This window comes from Peromyscus leucopus, chromosome 13 (assembly GCF_004664715.2).
Source record: "Peromyscus leucopus breed LL Stock chromosome 13, UCI_PerLeu_2.1, whole genome shotgun sequence".
In the NCBI taxonomy this organism is placed as follows: domain Eukaryota; kingdom Metazoa; phylum Chordata; class Mammalia; order Rodentia; family Cricetidae; genus Peromyscus; species Peromyscus leucopus.
The window spans coordinates 24,765,814-24,789,002 of NC_051074.1; the positions used below are offsets into that span (position 1 = coordinate 24,765,814).

The 23,189-nt window shown below is 39.1% G+C and overlaps 1 protein-coding gene across 1 annotated transcript in view; it reads left to right on the forward strand.

Moving 5' to 3' along the window:
* L3mbtl4 (L3MBTL histone methyl-lysine binding protein 4) overlaps window positions 1–9,749 on the forward strand; it is a 200,255-nt gene extending 190,506 nt beyond the window's left edge. The window contains exon 13 of the mRNA XM_028885131.2: window positions 7,864–9,749. Within this exon, the coding sequence (XP_028740964.1) occupies window positions 7,864–7,948 (85 nt within the window). The 3' untranslated portion in view covers window positions 7,949–9,749. The remainder of the gene's footprint in view (window positions 1–7,863) is intronic.
* Window positions 9,750–23,189: the final 13,440 nt, after the last annotated feature.

Below are 23,189 nucleotides of genomic sequence, written 5' to 3' on the forward strand. Positions count from 1 at the left end.
CTCAAGTGACCCTTTTGTATCAAATCCTGTTTTGTGTACACTGGGAGCTATGTAAGTCACAGCAGGAAGTGGGCTTGTCGCACAGTGCCTACCCTGAATCATTCCATTGCTCTCAGCTTTCAAGTCCAAAGCCGTCCTTTAAGGTCAGGCATTCATCAGAAGAGCACTTGCATTCACAGAACTGGCACCATGGTCACACCCACTCCCATCTCTGATCCTGTTCATGGTTGTGGCATGCCTGGTTACTAGACTGGAAGAAAGAGAAAGCAAAAACTGGCACTGGGTGATCTGTGGGCTGATTGCAAGCAGATCAACTACAGTTGATTTCCCTTCCCTTTCTCCCAGTAGTCCCTCCTTGGGGCTGCTGTGGCTCTAACCCAGATTATTGAAATCACAAGATCAAATGCAGATGGAGGGGAGCATTTGACTTCTATGTTTTTTCTCTGTCCGAGTTTTGCAAAGGATTCTGTCATTTCTTATGCAAATGTCTGTCCTGTTAGCATCTCTAGACTTCTTACACTTCAAATGGAAGTACAGCATTACCTCATATATATTAGCCATACACTCATATATATGAGCATGTACATTGTATATTAATTATTATATTAATCTTGGCAGTGAGGTCACTAGCAGTATATTTATGACTCTATTACTTTCCTCAGTAATAGAAAGTTTATATGCTCATATTTTTAATCTATTAAAGGGTCACATTTTAGAACCAAGTAGGATATTTAAGCCCAATGTCTGTAAGACTGACCTGTGAAAACTCTCATATTCAAGTTGTGTTTACCTTTAAAACTCAGACTCACCGTATCATAAGAGGTAGCAACTATTGAAAGTACATATTTAGTTTTTATGAAGTGTATTCTCTTGTTTTAGTTTAAAGAAATGCTTATATTCTTCGTTCTTGTGTTGCTAGAGTAAGTAATGGTGCATTCACGGTGCATTGAGTGAAGACAGATTGCCTGCTTTCCCTGATGTGTGTCCTGCATGGACAGAAGCACCCCTAATGCTCCTAACTGTTTAGAACTTCTTATAGCTTTGTGCTTTAGGCAGCATAGAGATTATTGTCACCACAGTTTGCTGTTTGTAGTGAGGATGCTGTATTTAGGAAGTGGAGACCTCTTGGCTATTGCTCTGGGACCCAAACCTAAGTCACCTGATTGCAGCCAGCTTATTTCTGTCTAGTGAACTAAAAACATAGGACATATCAACAATTCCTGTTGTCTTGGTATTAAAATCACCCACTCCCTTTGGGCTGAGCAATTCATGTCTTAATCATTTTGTTAATTTTATCATATCATTATGAAAGCCCTGGCTTTGGTATTTTTCTTATTCTGATTTTGTTGCATTGATAACTGAAGATTCAGAAAGTTTAGGCAAAAGTGTCCAAAAATGGCACAGACAATCTAGTAGAGAGGTTGGAGTTTCAATACAGAAATGCTTAATTTCAGATCCTGAGCATGTTCAATTACATTCAGCCCAAAGGAGGAAAGACAGCGTGAGGCTTTTAGAAGGCCTAGCTGAGTATACTTTGTACATTTATACTCTGCTATGAGTTTTAGGGTCATATATGATACAAACATTTCTTACTGTATAAAAATCAAATTCCTCAGGGGAGAGTCCTACCGTGTGTCCCTTCAGGTGCTTCCGCTTATCTGCAGTACATATAATACTAAAGTCCCCACCTTGAACACATTTCACCATAATATACTAAAGGAAGGACAGTAAAATGCGAACCAGTAAATGTCTTCATGGTAAACATAATTCCTATGGAATGCAGCTGCCCCTGCATTTTCTGCTATCTCTTTATCTCAAGTCTGAGGAGAGCATTCTTCAGGTTTTTCTTACCCAAGTGTTCTGTCAAAACTCCTTTACCTCCCCAGAGCAATGTTCACTAAAGCATTAAATTTGCACAGTTGACATCTCCACCAGACACCAAAATTCCTATCATTTTCAGCCAGTGCGACTAATTTTTTTTTTTTTTTAATTTAAGAAGCTAAGAAAATGCCACATTGCTTTCCCCAATGCCTGACATTCATACATCTATATGCTCCTTGAAGGTCTGTGTTGATAATAAAAATTAGCTGGGGAAATTGCGATAATCAGACCAAACAACACATGATGGAATTATCTCCTAATGACTGTGATAATAAATCGCGCTGCCATGAAACAACTAGTTCCTTTCCACCTCTCAAATCAGCTGTAACATAAAATAACCTTCTATGGGGCCATTCCTCAAAATATAACAGTTAGTTTTTCCACATATTAACCTTCTGTGGTAGTCAGTAGATTTTCTTTAATGCATCAGGCGTCCTTTTTGTTTGGGACCAGTTGTGGGTGTTCCCATCCACCCCTGTCACCGTCAGCCACAGTGTTATCTGTATTCTAGCAGTGTGTGTCTGCTCCTGCCCTCTGCTCCACGTTGCCTCTCGTCCACAGTGCCTCCCTTGCCCATGACTCAGCTCTCTCTGCACCTTTTTTGGGCAGTTCCAGCCAACATGAGGAGAGGAGGTTGTGTTCTATGCTTCTACGTTTCTGGCACCTAGAATACTGTCCGGTACTTAGTAGGCACTTGGCCAGTGAAGTAGACTTGAACACCCAATGTGTGCCTGAGGCTTGGTGGCCTTGGGAGACAGAGTCAAGGAAGAGGCAGCTCCTCTCTTGCCTTTAGCCCTCCACTTTACATTATAAGTTTTTTAGTGCATCTAAGTTCACTCAGCCAGTGACTGACATTCATGCTCCTCCAAGAGCCCCCACTGCTTTAAAAATGGATGCAAATGCGAGAGCTCGTATATTACATTTTGAATTAAGGCATATGTAGATAGAGACAAATGTTGATGAAGCCACATCCTGTGGCTTAGCCTGGCGCGTCGCGAAGACTCTTGAAGTCATGATTCTGTATCTTCTTTCCTACTTTTATACAATTTGCTGACTTTAAAACCTTACCATTGGCCTAGTTACAGTCCTCATTTAACAATCGTCTTGGGACCAGTAGGAACTTAGATCTTCACTTACTTGGTTGGAGAGAAAATTCAGCATCTGTAACTAAATTAAGCCCCTTAATCAAGAAATCCATGATCGCTAGCTTCTTCAATATAAGAATGAGGAGACCAAAGCGAATAACCATGTTCCCCCATTAACACAGCACAGAGGTGGCGACTCTGTGCTGTGTGACGTCCTCTGGTCCCTCTACTTGCTATCCCATACCACAGCCCACTCAGTGCTAAAACGCCATCAGAACTAAATCGGGATATATCCTAGAGGTGGCTCAGGAACACTTACCTTGCCGAATGTGGGACCCTGACCACAGCTAGATCCCGAAATTAAAGCTATCCATCCATTCCCTCAGCATTTATCCCTTCAGCAAACATCTGGGCTGGCTCCGTTCAAACTTTAGTGATACAGCAGCGAACAAAACTGCCAAAGATTTATGTTATTATCCTTGTTAGTAATAAGAAAATTACCCTCACTGGTCTGTGGCAGGGCAGGGCCAGAATTAAGGTAATGGTTTCTAGTGGCTGTGGACTGGAGAGTGGGTGTGTTGGTGATCTTTGCTGCCAAGAGGCGGGTGAGTGCAGTTGCTTAGGGAACAGTCACACAGGATAAAAGAAAGGACAATGCCTGCAACATGCTCAGCAGCTCCCTACAGCAGAGTCCCCAAGACTATGGGTAGTTGGGAGACACTAAGGAAGGAGGAAACATAAGATCCTGCTGAATTTGCAGGTCAAAAATGAAATAAGCCATCAGCTGGGGTGCTATGGAAGGATTCAAGTCCCAGGGTCCTGGTCCTTCAGCACCTAGCGGGCGGCCATGTTGTTCCTCAGCAAGCCTTAGTCCTGCTGAATGTTACACAGTTCCCAGTGTTGGTCAGTGAGATCCTGAAAGAGACCTTTCCTGGGATGATTCTCATCAAGCAGTTTCCAATTTATTGTGAATCTCTGGATTGCTGGTGCCCTGCCTTGGCCAGGGCTCTTAGTGATTAAGTTCTACAGAACACCGTGTTCTAAGGCCTGCATACTTCCTCCTGTGAAGCAAATATTAGTGTTCCTGGACCCCCGAAAAACATAACCACTGCCTGAGCTCCAGCAGGCATTTCTTCTCACCTTTATACCCAATCAGGCTTTTAAATAATCTTTTATCATTCGTTTGCATAGTAAACCAGGGATGGTTAACATGATTTTCTCATTATAAAATCATTACTTGCTTACTAGAAGAAAATTAGAAAATATAGATGAGTAAAATTAAAATGTACCAGCTTGGAGAGATGGCTCAGCATTTAATAGCACTGGCTGCTCCAAAGGATCCGGGTTTAGTTCTACCACTCATATGATGACTCACAACTGTCCATGACTATAGCTGACACCCCTGTTCTCCATGGGAAGCAGGCACACACAGTTGCCAGAACATGCATGTGGGCAAAACACCTATACACATAAAATGTAAATAAATAGAACATAAAAACATTAATAGTATACAGACCATTTCTATCCAGCCGCCTAACTGGTGCAGACTAAAGAGAATTATTAAGTCAAACATTTCTTGTTCCTATTCTGTTCTTCATCTCTGCAAACTGAAGCCACTTCTGCTAACATCCTTACCTCCCCAGTGTCTACATCTTCATACAAGTACATAGGTGAATCCTCCCTCTTTACAAAATTCACATTAAGTGGTTTTAATCTGAAACAATTCATATATTTAAGAATACATGCTGGGCAGTGGTGTCACACACCTTTAATCCCAGCACTTGGGAGGCAGAACCAGGCAGATCACTGTGAGTTCGAGGCCAGCCTGGTCTACAGAGCAAGATCCAGGACAGGCACCAAAACTATACAGAGAAACCCTGTCTCGGAAGAAAAAAAAATAGAAAGAACACATTATGGGAGACCTGAGGATTTAGCTAAGTCAGCAAAGTGCCTGCTGCACATGTGTGAAGACCTGAGTATAGATGTCCACCACCCATGTTAAAATCTAGGGTAACAGTATACCTGTAACCCCAGCTCTGGACATGTGGAGCCTGGTGGATCCTCATCACTCACTGGTCAGTCAGCCTAGATGTTCTGTGAACTCCAGGATCTCTCCAGTGGGAAACTTTGTTGCAAAATAAATAAGTAAATAAATAAGGGGGAGAATAACTGAAGAAGATGTCCAATGTCAACCTCTGGCCTTCAAACACAAGTGCTCCCTCGTGAACATATTCACACAACATCAACAGTACACACACACACACACACACACACACACACACACACCCAAAAGATGCATCAGAAATACACTAGTAAATAAAAATAAATGTATCATTTTTAACAGCTGCATCATATTCTGTATGTGGATGTATGTTGTCCATTCAACTTATTCCTCTGCTGACAGGTACTTTATCATGTTTTCCCCATGCAAATGTACCACAGAGAACATTTGCCATTTTCCCAGCAGTATGCAGGTCCTCATGCCCTGGCACATGAGAAGCCTTTTGTTGAGAGGAACCATCTTGACTGAATTCAATCCGAGGGCAGAAATGTCTAAAAGAATATTGCATAGTCTTGGAGAATTTACCTGAAAATAAGTGTCAGACGTGTGTTATACACACTCTGACTTTATAGGCTGCTTTCTTTACTTCTAGAACAATGGTCAGCCAACATTTTCTCTACAGAACCAGACACTAAATATGTGCTACCACTGTCAACTCAGCCACTGTCATGAAAGTAGCCACAGACAGGAACTATGCCTGTGTTACTGGGAAATCCTGTGTACCAGAACATGGTAAAAATTGACTGGTGGACCATTGATTTCCAGCTCCTACCCTAAAACTAAGCACAGTATAGGCATTTCAGCCAAAGTAGTTGACATGTTCTCTCAGGTCCCCCCAAAGGCCTCTCCTGTCAATAAAGGAACAGTAGGCATCATGCCTCTTGGAGATGACCTGTGGTACAGAAGAAAGCCTACATTTACTGTCCAAAGACTTGACATTGTGTCTTAGTTGCACTGTTGTCTCTGTGTGTCTAAGAAGGGGCAAGATGTCTGGTGTTTTTGAGCCTCAGTTTTCATTTTTATAAGTCTTGAATATTGTTGTGAGAATAAGGCGAAGTGAAGTGAGAGCCTGGGAGCCCTTATGCACCTGGATTTCTAGTGTCCGAACTGTTTACAGGGTTTGGCTTGGGTATCTCCTTAATGATGTAACCATTTGAAATTGGGACTTAATGGAAAGATAGCCTTGATTAATTCCAATAACTTGCATTTAAAAAATGCCACCAGATACATTTATTTTTAAAATAATTTTCTAAATCCCACCAACATCATGTAAAGCAGACAAGCTTCTATTTTTTAATCTTGTGTGATAGATCTACCAGCATAGACTGCAGAGGGATGTTGTCAGGGCATTTCAAATCAACTCACAATGCCATCAAATTTATAAAATTGAGGGGGAAATCCCCAATGATGTCCAAAAACAGGTGGGCAGCACTAAAATTGTTTCTTTCCCCCAGCTTCCTTACAAAATGTCTGTGCTGTGACATTGAGCACAGAACTTGGTGATACCCAGCATCCCACATTGACCATTGGAAACTCACTACTTAAGCTTAAATCCTCTCTCTATAGTCCGCACTGTTTGCTAGAAAAATGTAAATGAATCCTGATGGCACATAGAGATACACAGGGAATCTAAAGAAAGTTAAATGCACTAAATTGTTAAAACACTGCACAGATTGTATGAAGATCAATAGTGAATAGTGGCCTTGATGGTGCTTTAAAAATATATTGTTTAACTATTTGCACAGACCAACCCAGTTAGGCATGTTGTATGTTGCACGTCACAGACTGAACACTGAAACTCAAGTGTTTAAAGATTCAGTCATTCTCACAGAGCTAGGAACTGAGTGCTAGGCATCGAGTCAGGGGTTCCTGCACCCTGTTTCTGCTCTTTGCCTGGCATCACCCACTACCATGCACTGTAGCAGAAGGTCCAAAGATGGGGTCGCAATTCAAACTTTTTCTTGCTCTTTTGATCAAAAAAAGGAAGACACCTATCTAAAGAGTAGATGTACTTCTGCTGTGATAAAAACAATAGATAAAAATGTGTCAGTTTATCTATAAGCAATTCTGATTTCAAGGTAGAGTTTGGGTAGTGGAGTCATTTCCTCCCCCCATTCTATCATGACCAGCTCACGGGCCTGTCAGTGGGGATAAAATGAAAACCATTAACTGCACTAAGAAAACACACACAAAGCACATTATTATATGTTTATTAGAATCATAAATACATGCAGATAAATGAATGATCTCAAGTTCTGCCTACCTAGAATTAATTAGTAGCTAATTAGCAACCCTGGAGAAGTTTCATTTGAAAAACTTCAGTCTTTGCTATGAAGCAGGGATCTCGATTTTTAATGAAGTCCTGTGATGAAAGAGTTACAAAATTAGCCCTCACTGTATTCTGCAACATTGCAAAAGTTAATTAATTCTCTGACATTCAGCAATGCAACTAAATTACTTTATACACTTGTTTGAGCTCAATGTCTATAATCTTCTGGTTGAAATAATAAGTGCCCAAATTGGGAATAGTGCTTATTATTTACCTACCTACCACCCTGTTACCCACTGTCCCAGATGACTCCTCAAGCCAGAAGAGATGTGAATGGAGGGAAAGACTTTTAAGGTTCAGTTTTCAAAGTCAGGGTTTCTGAACAAGAGTTCCTATTTTCTTTAAATCTTAAACTGAAGAAACATTCTAATGAGACTGTGCAGCGAAACACCTACTAATTCACTGTCATTTACTCTGCTGGTTTCTATTTAAATTTGTGCTGGTATCGTGATTTATTCTTACATCACAGGATAATGAATCTAGATTTTATTTCTGTTCTTTGCCAGACTTGTACAGCAGGCAAAGTGTTTGAAAATCAAAGGAAAAGAAGATATTGACTTGGATAATCTCTTCAGAGGTAAAAATAAATAAATAAATAAACCAACAACACAAAAACAAAAACCCAATACTAGCAAAAGCACAGAACTTACTGGCTTTGGCTCTTCGTTGTGGCATTTGTCTTCTCTGTCTGTTTGGCTTCCTTGTTCTGGTAGGAGAACCTAACCCGAAGTCAAGAGACTCTGAGATTCGTGGTGTGCTTCCCACCATGCGAATAACAAGTGCTGTTACTTCAAATCCCCTATCTTAGTTTTCTCATTTTTAAAGGTGAAAAGGTACCTGTCATCTCTGTACTCTTCTTTCTGTCAGAAAAGATCCAGTCTTGTGGAAGTCAGTGTTTCTGGTGTGCCCTCTGCTCCTCCAGGGGCCACTTAATGCAGCAGGAAAAGTCACTGTGGTTGACAAATTGCAATGTGGGAAAATGCATGTTGTTAGTAGGTCAGGAGGAAAGTTACCGGGAAGAAAGCTGATGTCAGAGACAAGAAGTTTGTCGGGATCGCAAAAAGGAGAAGGGACAGCATAACTTCATTTAGATGTTTCCTTCCAGTGACTGCTCGGGGCGGACAGGATGTGAGGTCACATTCTTGACAGCTGGCTAAGGTCTTCCTTGAGGCGCCTTGTCTTGGCACTGACATTTTGATCTGGTCAGATGAAACATTGGTCATTTGTAGTTAGGATGCTATTATGTCTTCGGCCACTGTGGTCTGAAACTGTCAGCTCTCAAAACCTCGCACCTCTGGCGAGTTTCCCGCTGAGTTGGAAAGAAAATGAATACAACTGGATAGCACTGTAGCGCATCTCCAATGCAATCCCCTGATGGAGTTCTCTTACAATAAAAGAGGACTGGGCAGTCACTACACCAGAGGGCTGTGATGGCCAAAGCAAAACTACTCCTTTTGGATGGGACAGAGCTCAGCCTGCGGTTGGGAGACCTGTGAATTTCCATCTCAACCACAAAGAGATGGGGTCTTTTCTGGAGAAAACGGGGGGCAATTGAGGTACTTGGCTTTCATTGTACATTTACACATTTCTCAGAAGAATTTCTGTATAATATAGCCGGAGCTAAGCCTTGCTTTAAATAAGTAATGCATATTTTAGAAACTGCTCCAAATGTTCTCATCCATTTCACCAAGACTTCATTCTGTAAGCAGCATGTTTTGGAACCACATAAGAAACCTTTAAAAAAAAGAAGTGTTGGTGTTTTAATTCATATTTTGACATTTTTGAAAATTTCTGCAGAGAGTAATTATGTATATGTTCCTGTTAAAACAGATACACAGTTTTGTGCTTCACATAGTAAAAGTAGTAATGAGGATCATCCTGACCAAAATAGAAAATATCTCTAGCAAAAGGCATTTGCATAATGAGAAGAACGAGTCTCTTCCAGCTTGCTCAGTGTGCCCTTGTGCTTTTCTGCACCGTTTGTAAGAAGTTTATACCCATATGTTTTTATTTAATTTTCCCCCTGCATTTACTGAACTCAATCATTTTCACTTCCTCTCAGGGAGGTCTGTAAGTGACAGGTAGAGTAGTGATGTCACAGTATGCGTGGGGAGCTTTCGCCTTGTACAGAGCACACCATTGTCTCAGAGCTTTGGAGAAATGCATTCAGGGATCTGTTCTATTGCAGGAAGATGCACAGACTGTACATGGCACCTGGTTTCTAGCCTAATACATCACTTAGAGAGCAACTTCTGTATCCAGCCAGTCGTCACCAGTATAATTAAGTTCATTTGCTCTGTTTCTAACCTGTGTGAGACAAAACAGTAAAACCAAGCATCATTCCTCTGCAATTAAATAATTGCTTGATACCATTTCATTGTTAAGCCTATAATGGGAGCTTCATTTGCAATTCCTCATCTTTTTCTTCTACTTTTTATTTTGATATATAGATTTGAATCAATGTCTTTTTCATTCATTGGGAGATTTGGTTTTCTTTTGTTTGTTTTTGTTTCAGTTTGTTTTGTTTTTGAGGAAAATGAACTGAAATGTGTTCTCATTTATTCTGTGACTGGAAATTGTAAATACTGGATGTTTTCCCAGGTTGTGGGCAGCCTGTAGACCCAGCTTCTGATTTTCATATCTCAGATGTGTTTTCAGATTTCACTAGTGACCGTCTTTACTTTCCAAATCATTTTATTTACAATAAATATGATGATTGCCATAGATTTATGGCTCTTTTCAAAGCTCCTGTTACATTGTCCACTATAGTTTTAGAGAGTTGTGTTATTGAAAACATCTTTCCAATAAGAATATATAGAAATGGAATTGGTGGTAGAAGTTACTGTCTAACAATGCATGTTTGTTAAAGGAAACACAGTCATTTTATAAGGATCTCTGCTTGTAAAATAGATGGGCAGTAAGGCAGAGTCTGTTTTACCCATCTGTACCAAGTGTCACACCAAAAGCATGGCAAGAGGCGATGGTCCTTTGTGCCATCCATAATTGGGACCGCTCATGGGCATGGAAAGAAATAGTCATAAATGTAATGTGTCCCTTCTCTAGGATGGAGTTGGGTATCTTATAAATTTCCAAGCTTTTACCTTTGTTCAGTGAATGTCCCGTAGAGGACTGAAGACGGTCCTTCTGTGTAAGTTGAGCAGAGCTATTACAGTACATGACACTAACATTAACCTACTTGGCTGTGTCCTTATATCTCAGAGGTTGGGCTATACCATGACCTCTTGGTACCTCAGACCTGTCAGGGCCACCACATTGCACCATTCTGGGGATCTCTTTGGAATTTTGAAAATTTTAGCTAGTGAGTTGCTTCTTTTTACATGTTTATCATTTGTATCTAGGTCATTCATAACTAGAATGCAACTAGTTCTCATTTTGTCATCCAGTAGTTTTATAAGCCCCCAAAATGAAGCATAAATTAAGATGATAAATCATCCATAGGTTATTTTTTGATATGAAAATACAAGGCTTTTTATGACTAGGACAGAATTATATGTAGTATACAGCCAGCATTGTTTTTTTTCCCTAATAGATGGTGATCAGTTTTCTAAGTCAATAAGAAAAGTTTGGAAATCCACAAGAGATCAGCCTACTTAATCAATAGTTATGTCAAGAAACAGAACCTGGCTCAAAGGGGGCCAAATGGACACCCATCAGTCACTCCCTTCTGCCTGGGGAAGCTCTGCTGTGATTCACTGACTGTCGGTAACACATCTCCATCTTGAGTATTTTATATGAGGAATCATATGCTATATGCTCTGAAACATCTGACTTTTGCTAAACTGGGATCCATCCAAGTGCTATATCGCTTGTTATGGTTGCTACATATTGTTCAACTCTGATCAGATAACACAGTATATGCCTCTCAGTCTTGGCCATTTTCAGGCTTTTGCTCTTTACAGTGGAGCTCCAAGTGGGTGCATTGGTGCCTCTGTGTACATGTTTTTGTGAATAGATTCAGTGAGTAGAATATCTGGGTGATACAGTTAATGCATGCGCTGGTCTCACATGTTTTTGAAAAAGCTCCATAGACATACAACCCCAGCGTGAGATGGAAACTGTAGATGTTCTGCTTCCTTCACAGCATGTGTGATCACTCTCCAATTTCATCCCATCTTCTGGGCTGACACTGGGATTTAGTGATATTTTAATTTTGTGCTTACCTGGGATGAGACTGCACAATGTTTCTTGCTTAATGGCTATTGCGTTTTGTGAAGTACCTTCCCATTTGACTTTCAGAGTGTCTCTTCATATTGCTGTGCAGCTCTGCACATAAGTGTGGGAGTCCCATTGTCAGACAGATGTACTGCAGTCATCTTCTCCACTTTGGTATTGGCTTTCTTGAACCCTTAGTGGTACTTTGTGACCAATGCAAATTTCATTTTTCAATATAACTCATTTCTGGCTTTTTTAACACCTTCATGCCTTTAAAATGCTTGGCACATTCCGTGTTCATAAACTTGTGTTGCTAATTTTCATTTTAAAAAATCTTAAGCTTTCAGATCACAATATAGCTCTGGAATGTAACTAGAGCTAATTTCTTTTACAATATTAAAAAATGATCAAAATTCACCTTTTCCAGGAATTTGCAGTTGATTAAAAAACATTAGCTAAGCTGCCCATCATGTCCTCTTCTTCTGCATTGAGATATCCTTTGTTGTAAATTAATTGACCATGTATGTGTTGGTCTGTTTCTGAACTAAGCTCTGGTTCATTGGCTTATTTGCATCATTTTGCCAACACTACACTGTCTTAATCACCACAATTTTATATAGCCATTTCTACCATCGAAGAGCAGCATTCCTCCAGTTCTGTTTTCTTTCTGTTCAATCATCCTGACTACACTGGGCATGTGTCACACCATGCACACCAGCACCAGAGAGGCTGAATTAGCCTGGGCTAAATAGAGAGATCCTGTCTGCAAAAAGAAAAAAGAAAAAAAAAAGAAAAATACATTGTCCCTTCTCCACTTCTGATTAGCTTAAGTGCCTGCACACACACATGCGCGCGTGCACACACACACACACACACAATACAACTCATAGTGAGTTTAATTAGATCTGAGGTCATCCTGTTGTCTCACTTCATCTCAACTTCCATCTTTTACTTCATGAACATGGTATACTGTTCAGTTTAATTAGATTCTCTCTCTCTAATAATTTTGAGGAGTATGAGGCAGTTTCTCTGAGCCAACACTCCCACTACAGTGCTGAAATGGATGTAATGACAGAAAGCCATCTTGGTCTTATTCTTAATCTCAGAAGGAAATTTATTGATATAAGTTAATAATAAGTACTACTAATAATATAATATTACTATGATGTAGTTTTTTAAAGACCCTTAGTAGAGTGAGAAAATGCTACATTTCTAGGTTTCTGTGTGTTTATTTTTATAAGTGAGTAGTAAATTTTATAAAATATTGCCTTGGTTCTAATGGGACAATTATTATTATCCTCCTGTATTCTTTTAATGTGGGAACTTTTATTACAGTTATCCTTATGGAAATGTGTTGCTTGAGTATATCATTATGTTATAAGTATGGAAAAATGTTACTAGTTATACTCATATCATTCAATGAGTATCACATAACTACCCTCCATATATTATATAGCAAACTGGCAATAGAACCAACAACTAGACAGGCCTTGCTTTGCATGCTTCCAAGGTGTGCAGATGAAAGTTGTGAATATTAAGCTAAAAAGTACCAAAGCCCAAACAGTACCATCCAGATTTCCGACACTGACAGCAGAGCATGTCATTGCGCTCCCCACTCACCTCGCAGGGTTGAACCCATCAGAGTTTTACAAGTTCTGCTTCTTTAAAAAAGGTGCTCAGCCACCAAATATGAAACAAGGGAAATAAGTGATAGCATGTGAAACTGCCATCAACTTTAAACAAATGTATAGACATAAATGGAAAAATGGGCAACCCCAGACATACTGACCTTTGTTGTGAGCTATTAATACAAGTGCAAGAGTGGCCAAGAGAAGTAGCATGGAGATGCCCCTCACTAAGTAATGCTGGCAAAGAAACCAAAGCCACAAACCTTTTTGATGCTGCAAGTCACAGCAATGTTGCTTGGACCCCAACTGGCACTAAGAGAATTGTTCATGTTTTATCTAAAAATTATAAAAAACTGGGAAAAATTATTAATTTATTCACTGCTTACTAAGTTCAGTTATATATGAAAATATATAAGTTCAGTTTATATATTTTCAACTGTGTGGTGAATTTTGCAGCTCCCCGTTGCTCTGTCGAATGAGGACTGCCTATATTTTATCAGAGACTTTTAAAAATATATTCAAGGAAGAAAGTGATTATAATTTTCTTTCTTGTGCTGTCATCATGTTTTGATATTACAAGTTTGATAACCTCACAAAATGTGATGGGAAATAGTCATTCATTTTCCATTCTTATAAAGAGTTTATGTAAAATGCATGATGTGTGTTTTTTTTAACTGTTCAGGTGAATTCACTAGAAAAGCTATTTGAGCCTGTAGATTTTTTTATTGGCAGAGTATTCATTGCTGAATTAATTGGCAGTTGATTTCTTTAATAGATTTATGAAAAGGTGGAGTAAAAGGTGGAGTAACTTGGCCAGAGTTTTAAATAATAGTTTTAATGTGCTTTTCTCTAATGAAGTCCCTCTGCAGGCAGCTGAAGGAGAAACATTATCAATGGGTCCCATCCACCCATGGAGCTTATATGCTACCATACCAATATATCAGGCAAGATGTGGCCATTGGTGCAGTCATGGCATGCTGTTACGGAGGTAACCAACTGTGTTCTGACTAGAACTGAGGCTTATTCCCCAAGAGAGCACTCATAACTAGTGCTGTGAGGTTGGTCAAAGTCCATGGCTTAGGAGATCATAGAACCTACAGATCAACCCATTGCTTCTGTTTTACTGAATGGACGTGTTCTCAAACTGCCATCTAAATGTATCCGTTTACACCTGTAGACTAGGAATGCTATTACCCTGGATCACAGGTACTTCTTTTAGTAGTACCCATGTTTGGTCAAAGTGCTAATAATAAAGAATTGTTGGAAGCCCAGTCCTCAACAGGACATCAGTATCACCCCTTATAATGCTCAGTGAGATACATGGGAGAAGGGTAGAAGAGATAGACGATCAGGAGGTGGGACAACCAACATTTTTGCATGGGTTGTAGGGATCAAATTCAAGTCCGCATACTTTGGTGACGAGCACTTTACCAACTGAGGTATCTACTCACATTTTTTTTAAAATTTTATTCTTGCTGTGTCTGTGTGTGTGGTATGTAAGGATGTATGCATAGTCATGCACATGGTGGCACATGTATGTTTGCAGTTGCACATACAGACATGGGGAGGCCCAAGGTTGAGATGAGGAATCTTTAGCCATTTGCTCAGGCAGGGCCTCTCAATGGAACCCAGAGGTCACTGATCAGGGATAGTCTGGAGCCAGCTTGCTCCAGGGTTCTCCTGTCACCACATTCCATGTGCTGGAATTAAGGTGAGCTAACACAAGCACTTGGCATGATGGGTCATGGGGATCCAAACATCAGTCTTCATGCTCAATGCTTGTGCAACAAGTGTAGCTGCTGAGCCATTCTCCAGCTCCCTGTCTCCTCATTTGAAACATTCCTTTAGTAGATATCCTAACTATTACAAGATGTATCTGTGCACTACTGTTTTCCTGTCTGAAAAAATAAAACAGGTTTCTATTCCTTTATTTTGTTTTATGTATATTTTTTCAAACAATACATTTTGTTTTTGATTATTTTTTTCCATTTCCAATTACCCCCAGATCCTCCCCACCTCCATGTTCACCCAACTTCATTTTCTTTCTATGTCAAAACAAAACTTAACATGAAGCCACCCCCATAACACACCCACAAAACACAGAACCTGTTTTTATTGCTTTAACAACTCTTGAGCATGGGCCTGCCTTGGAGTGTGGTTGGATAGACCCAGTGACACTCTGTTGGAGAAAACTGGTTTCTCTTTCCTAGCAGGTACCAACTGCAAAAGGCTTCTTGGCACGGTATACAAAAATGCCACAAATCCTTCTCCTTAGAGGTAGGGGTCTACATAGAAGAGGAATCAAAAAGATAGTAAGAGCCCATGAAGTGGACAACTCCAAAGACAGTGGCTTCTTGACACAAGAGGGCTGCCGTGCATACGAAGTCATGGAGACTGAGGTCATGCACAGGACCTACACAGATTCAAACCAGACAGAATCACAGCACTGAGAAGGAGAAACAGACACAAAGTGTCTGTTCTTTTTAAAGTGTTTTAGCTTAGTTTTGTTCTCTCTTCTTTTCTTTTTCTTCTTCTTTTTTTGACTTTTTAGAAATATATTTTAATTTAAAAAGAATTACATTATTTCCCCCACTCCATTTCCTCCCTTCACCCTTCCTAGTTAGCCTCCCTCCAAGTCTCCCTATGCCTCCCTTTCAAGTTGATATCCTCTTTTTAATTATTATCATTATTGTGACATATGTGTGTGTGTGTTTGTATATGCACCTGTCTATAAATATAACCTGCTGTGTCCATTTGCATTGATTATGTGTCCATGGTTTCAAGGCTGACTGCTCTATGGTGTACAACCAGTAAAAGGGCTCATCACTGGGAGAAGCTAATTCTCCTTCTCCCTATGGTCACTAATTGCTGATAGTTCTTTTTTTAGGGATGAGACCCAACAAAGCTTCCCCTTTCCACATTAGGATGTCCATTGAGTTTGCCATCATCCCCATCTTGTTTATGCAGCCATTTCTAGGAGAGACTGTCTCACAGCAGACTCAATCTGGTAATCTGGTGTTTACAATATTTCTGCCCCCCCCATCTTCTATAATTTTCCTTATATGCAGGAGCTGTAATGTAGACATGATGAGTGGAGCAGGTTTACCATGATGTATTGATCTTAGCATTATGTCCGGTGTAGTTTTCTTTGGTGGTCTCCATTTCCTGTAAAGAGAGGCCTCTTCGATAAAGAGTAGTAGCTATACTTATTTATGGTTATAAGGATAAGGGTTGGAATGTTGTAAGAAATTATGATGATCTAGCAAAGTAGTGGTAGTATATTTTTTCCCTATGATCCATGACCTCACTAGTCACAGAAGCTGGCTTGTTTTCTGGCTTCGGGTTTCCAGTATCAGACATTTTTTTCCCTCCTTTTGAGTGGGCCAAATGTCCAATTAGACAACTGCTGGTAGCCACCAGCATGCGAATGCCACTTATTGCCTTAAGAGATATCTTGTCGTGCTAGTCATTATTGTTCATAGGTGTTGCAGCTGGGTAGGGCTCTTTAATCTCTTCCCTCACAGGGCAGCTTTCATAGTATTTTCTGGTACTGTAGCAGCAAGACCACAGGAAAGAGGCTTTCAGTTCAGATCCAGCTTGAGTTAGCAGGACCCTGTACTTAAGTGTACAGTGTTTCCAGCACCAGGGGTCCATCCTCAGCCCCTGAGAGTCAACCAAAGTCTTTATCCATCATCTATATTGTTTGGGGGTCATTTGGACTACATTAACCATTCAAAGGGAGGTACCTTATACTTGATCCAAGGATTTTTCTTAGTTTATGGTTCTTGTGGGGAGCATTGTCAGTCCAATTGGCATAACTTCTTATAAGATACACATGCACGCACACACACACACACACACACACACACACACACACATTTTACTATAATTTTAGGTGAATGGATGTGAAATAATAATTTAAAAGCCTCTTTGAAGCTTTTATCAGAAAAGCTTAGTGTTATTTGTTGTTCATTCTTCCTCTGTATTGACTTCAGTTCTTCCTCCCCAGTTGAGGCCCCTCTCTGTTTTTCCATTTCCCACTTCATACCACCTGCATCTATTCCCTTCCTAAGACCTACCCTACCCCTGCCTATGTTCCCTTTATATTTTCCTGGTTTCAGGAGTTACTCCATGCTGCATACTCACATCTGAGGATTCTGAGCTTGGGATTGCAGATGAGAGAGAGAAAATGTGGCATTTGTGTTTCTGGATCTGTGTTACCTCACACGATATAATCTTTTCCGAGTTGATTCTTTTACCTGAAAATTTCATGATTTCACTTTTCTTTATATCTGAACAGTATTCCACTGTGTCTATGCATCATAGTCTCATTATCCATTCATGTATTGAAGGGTATTTAGGTTGTTTCCAATTCCCTGGCCATTGTAAATATGGTGGCTATGACTATTGCTGAGCAAATATCTGTGGAGCATGATGGTGAGTCTTTGGGGCATATGCCAAAAAGTGATCATATGGTAGATGCGTTTCTAGTTTCATGAGGATTCTCTGTACTGATTTCCAGATTGGTTGAACCAACCTGCATTCACAGCAACAGGAAATGAAGGTGCCTTTTTCTCCACATCCTCACCAGCATCTGTTGTCAGTTGTTTGGCTGGTCTTATCCATTCTTGGTGTCAGAGATAAAACTCTCAGTGTCCTTCTAACTTGTATTTCCCTAATTGCTAAGGGTAATGAATCCTTGGTTGAGGTATTTCTTAATCAGTTTTATTACTTCTGTTGAGAACTCTCTGTTTAGATCCCTAACCCATGCAGTTGGGCCATTAGTTTTCCTGAACTCTTTGTGTTTTTAAGGTCTTTGTATATTCTGAATCCTAATCCCCTGTCAGATGCTCAGCTGCCAAAGATTCTTCCCCATTCTGTGGTGTTCTCTTTTATTCAGTTGTTTCTTTGGCTGTGCGGAGCTTTTAAGTTTTATGAGATCACAGTTGTTAATTGTTGTCCTTAATTCTTGGGCATAGGGAGTTCTATTCAGAAAGTCTAGTTTTATTTTACCCTTATTCTAATAGCAACTACTATGTCTTATTTAGAAAATATGTGGCCTCATATTTTTATATTTACACATGTACTGTCCATGACATTACATTTTGTGTGAGAATTAAGGTAATATCCCAGTTTAATGATGTTTTCTTGTTTATGTGAACATCATTAAAAAATGTCTAATTATACTAACTTGGATTCAATTTCATATAGAAGTTCTATTATACACTTGACACTTAAAACATCTGGGATAAAAGTGTGTTTGTGTGTGGGGGGTGCATGCACATATAAGATAGTCTTCATACCTACATATGTATAGGCTGCCTTGTTTTCAAAAGATCTTCATTTAGTAGAGGAATATAAATGCTAAGTCATAAAGTCAAAAACAGTAGTCCAAAGCAGGAGGGTTTGAGGAAGAGAGCAGAGTGAAAAGGTAAATATCAAACTAATGGAAAGAAAACACACACACACACACACACACACACACACACACACACACACACACACACACCAAGGGAGCCAAAGAATGAAGTCACAATGAGGTAGAGTGGAGGTGTTATGTCAGGAAGGCATACATTTCTTACATTTCAAAGGCCAAGGTCTTCCTGGATATCTTCTGATTTCACTTAGTTTTCTGTGGAAGATGACTTCCAAAAAAAATTTCCCAGTTTTACCTGCATGTTTAAAGCTATATTGGTGGCCTTTGAATATTTCTTTACCAGGAGCTTTTGTTGTTGTTGTTACTCACTATTTACATATTTTATTGCTGTCATTTAATACTTCAGCAGAGAGATAATGATAAAAAACTTTTAAAATTTCTTTTACTTTTTGTTATTTTAAAATCAAATATATGAAATGAATTTATATAAAAAAGAACCATGATGAATTTTCATAGAAAAGACATATATCCTTAACAAAATTGAACGATTTACCAAGAGCTTTTAATTAATAAAAGTATTTATGTGTGTGTGTGTCTGTGTGTGTATCTGTACGTTTGTATATTGTGTATATAAGTGCATATGTATATATTTATATGCATATACACATGTGTGTATGTGTGTATACGTACATGTGCCTCTGTGTGTTTGTGTGTGTGTGTGTGTGTGTGTGTGTGTGTGTGTGTGTGTGTCTGTGTGTGTTAGGTTGGAATTAGTGCTTCTAGAATTTTAGAATATCACAAAAACTTGTGCTTAGGATCTTCAGCTGTTTCTGGGTCCTTATGGCTCCCTTGGGAGAGGGTGTGAGAAGGTGCAGATTCAACAGCACAGACACCAGGAGTCAGGTAAAAGGCAAACAGCAGACTTGTTTATTTGGCAATGGGGAAGGCCTTATACACCCCTCTCCCAGCACTAAGGATGCTTCCTGTTCCGGTGACATTGTGTGGTCACCCCTCATTGGCTAGGCACAATCAGGACCCCTGACAGCACCTATTGCTAGGCCCTCAGGCAGGCTTCAGGTTGGCTCATGAGGAAGTATGTTATGTGCATGCCTTGGCAACTGGTTTGAGCCTTATCTTCTTGCATTTATCCAGCACTAAAGAATCAATTGCCAGAAGTTTAATTCCCAGTCTTTGACTCCCAATTTATGAATGCCTTTCCTAGTTTTCAGGATACAGCCTTAAACAAGCTGGCGTAGGAATTCTCAATTTCAGTAGGGTAGACTTCAAAACAACAAATTTAAGGAGACTGGGGATCACTACATATTGTTGTATTGATAAAACTTTAGATCTTTAATATCATAAAAACAGACATTAAAAGGCATAAAAAATTAAGTTTACACACAATAATAAGTGAGAGTTGAATATCCTACTCTCTTATTTATAAAGGTCCTCCAAATAAAGAAAATCAACAAAGAAACCTGAGAGATAGATTATACCATATATTGATTGGTGTTAACACTTATCTACAGGACATTCCACCCAACAGATAGGAATATGCATCCTTCACAATAGCACATGGAACTTTTAATAAGACTGAGCACATTATAGGACACAAAACAAGTCTTGTTTGTTTGTTTGTTTTGTTTTCTTTGTTGTTGTTGTGTTTTTTTAATTTTATAATTAATTTAATTTTACATATCAGCCATGGATTCCCCTGTCCTCCTCCTCCCACCCACCCCCCAGCCCTCCTTCCAACCCACCCCCCATTCCCACTTCCTCCAGGACAAGGACTCCCCTGGGGATTCAACTCAGCCTGGTAGATTAAGTCTATGCTGAGACACTTTGCTCAGCCTGGGTGAAGGGAGGAAGGGACTGGACTTGCTTGGACAAAACAAGTCTTATATAAATATTTTTTAAAAAATCAAAATAGTACCCTGTATCTTATCAGACCATAGTACAATAATACAATAATCAACAGTATTAATTATCTCAGAAAAATATGCCTTAAATACTTCAAAACTGAATGATATACTTTAGAATGAACAATATGCCATTGAAAAATTCAAGGGAAAAAAATCCCTGGAGTAACGTGGAAATGAGAGCGGAACCTAACTGCATCTGTGATATAGCCACGACAGTTCTAGAAGGAAAGCTTATAGCTATATAGGTTCTCACATTAAAATATCAAAGGAACCAGCAATAAACAACACAATGATGTTCTCTGCACTCTAAGAAAGCAAGTTGCTAAACTCAAATGCAGAAGGGACCAAGAAATAATAAAAAAAATCAGGACATGAATTAATGAAATTAAGGCTAAAAGAACAATACATAGAGTCAGTCACCCAGACAAAGAGTTGATTCTCTGAAAAAGATGGAAGAAGTTCCCCAACTAACCAAACCAATCAAGTGAAAGAAAAAGCAGACTGAAATGAGTCAAATTAGAGTCAGAAAGTAAGTTGTTAAAACCGACTCTGATGAAATCTATAGCTCATGGCATGCTTTTTAAAACTGATGTGAAAATATAGAAAAATATTTACATTTCTAAATATGTACAACAGAACAAAATTAAAGCTGAAAGGTATAAGCAACCTAAATAGTTCCATTAAATGGAAGTAATTGAAGCAGCAGTTAATGGTCTCTTCACAAAGAAAAGTCAGGGACCAGAGATGTTTATGATTGAATTCTACCAAACTTTTAAGACAGAGGAAGATCTGGTACAACGTATCTCAACATTCTCCACAAAATGAAAAGGAAAAGACCAAACTCATTCTACAAACCCAGTAAAAACCTGACACTGAACCCCAAGACCCAAAATCAAATGCTATAAATCTATTTCCCTGATGAACATAGATGCAAAATTCTCCACAAAATACTTGCAAACCAAACTGAGATAACTAAGATCAAACATCATGAACAAGTTGGTTTCATTCCAGAGATACAAACATTGGCTCAATATATGCAAATCAATAAATATAACTTGCCATATGAAGACTTAAAAATAAAAATTTGATGCAGAAAAGCATGTGACAAAGATCACTGTAACTTCATGATCAAAATATGGAAGAAACTAGGATTAAGAGGAGCATATCTAAACATAGTAACAGCTATACATTATAAACTTATAGCCACTGTTACACTAAATGATGAAAAACTGAAGCCAACTCTGGCATGAGACCTGGGGTTCCTACTCTGACTGTTATTTAATGCAAAGCTGAAGTCTTAAAGCAACAAGGGGAAGGTATAAATGGATAAATATTAGAAAGGACGAAGTTAAAGTATGAGATGATTCTGCCCTTAAAAGACATGATGGACTCCACCCCAAACACTTCTGGATCTGATTATCACTCTCTGTAAAGTGTCAGTTTCCAGAATCAACATATAAAAATGAATAGCTTTAATGTATACCAACACCAACAAATTTTCTGAGGAGGAAATCAGAAAAAAGCAACCCCATTCACAAAAGCCTTAATAATAAAATCTGTAAGTAAAAGTAACAGAAGAGGTGAAGAGCTTCATAAGGAAACCTTTAAGAAAGACTTTCCATGCTCCTGGATTGGAACAATAGAATTAAAATTCTAAAAATGGCTATTCTATCAAAATCAGTGTACATATATGTTGTTATCCCCTCAAATTTCCAAAGTCATTCTTCACAGAACTAGAAAAAAAGGAATCCTAAAATTCATGTGGGAACATAAAAGAACATAGATAGCCAAAGCAAATCATTTTTAAAATTTTGTTTAGAGATTTATTTATTTGTACTGTACAGATGTCCACATGTATGTCTGTGCACCGTGCTCATGCCTGGTACACAAAGAGACCAGAAGAGGGTGTCAGATCCCCTGGAACTGAAGTTACAAGCAGTTGATAGCCTCCTTGTGGGTGCTGAGAATCATTCTTGGGTTCCCTGGGAGAGCAGTCAATGCTTTTAACCACTGAGTCACACCTCCAACCTCTAAAGCAATTCTAAACAGAGAGAACATACTGGAAAGCATCATATTACTTGAGCTCAAACTATACTGCAGAGCCACGGTGATAAAAAACAAACCAGTCAGGTTGGACAAGGACAAAAGCAGATCAGTGGAAAGAGAAGACAGAGAGATAGACTTACATAGCTCTAGACTCATAATTTTTGATAAATGAGTCAAACACAATCACTGGAAAATGATGACACCACATCACCAAATGATGCTGGTGTCAATAATAGGCACCTGCTGAAGGAAATTAGATTCATGTTTCCCACCCCTCACAAACATCAATTCAAACTGAGTTAGAGACTTCACTTTAAAACCAAAAGCACTAAAACTGTTGGAAGAAAAACACTTCAGGACTTGATTGTAGGCAGAAATTTTCTGAGTGGAATATTCTAGCTGCACAGGAAATAGCCCCAAGAATTGACAAATGGGATTAAGCTGGAGCTCCATAGCAAAATAAAATGTCAAAAAATGAGCAGGCAGCCTGAAGAATGAGAGAAAATCTTTGCCAACTGTACCTTAGAACAGAGGTTAATATCTAGATTATATAAAGAATTGCAAAAACTAATAAATGGGCCATTCACCTGGACAGACATTTTTAGTAAGAAAAAATAAAGAAAGAAAGAAAAAGAAAAACACATACAAATGGCCAATAAATGTTTTTAAAAGTATTCAACATCCCC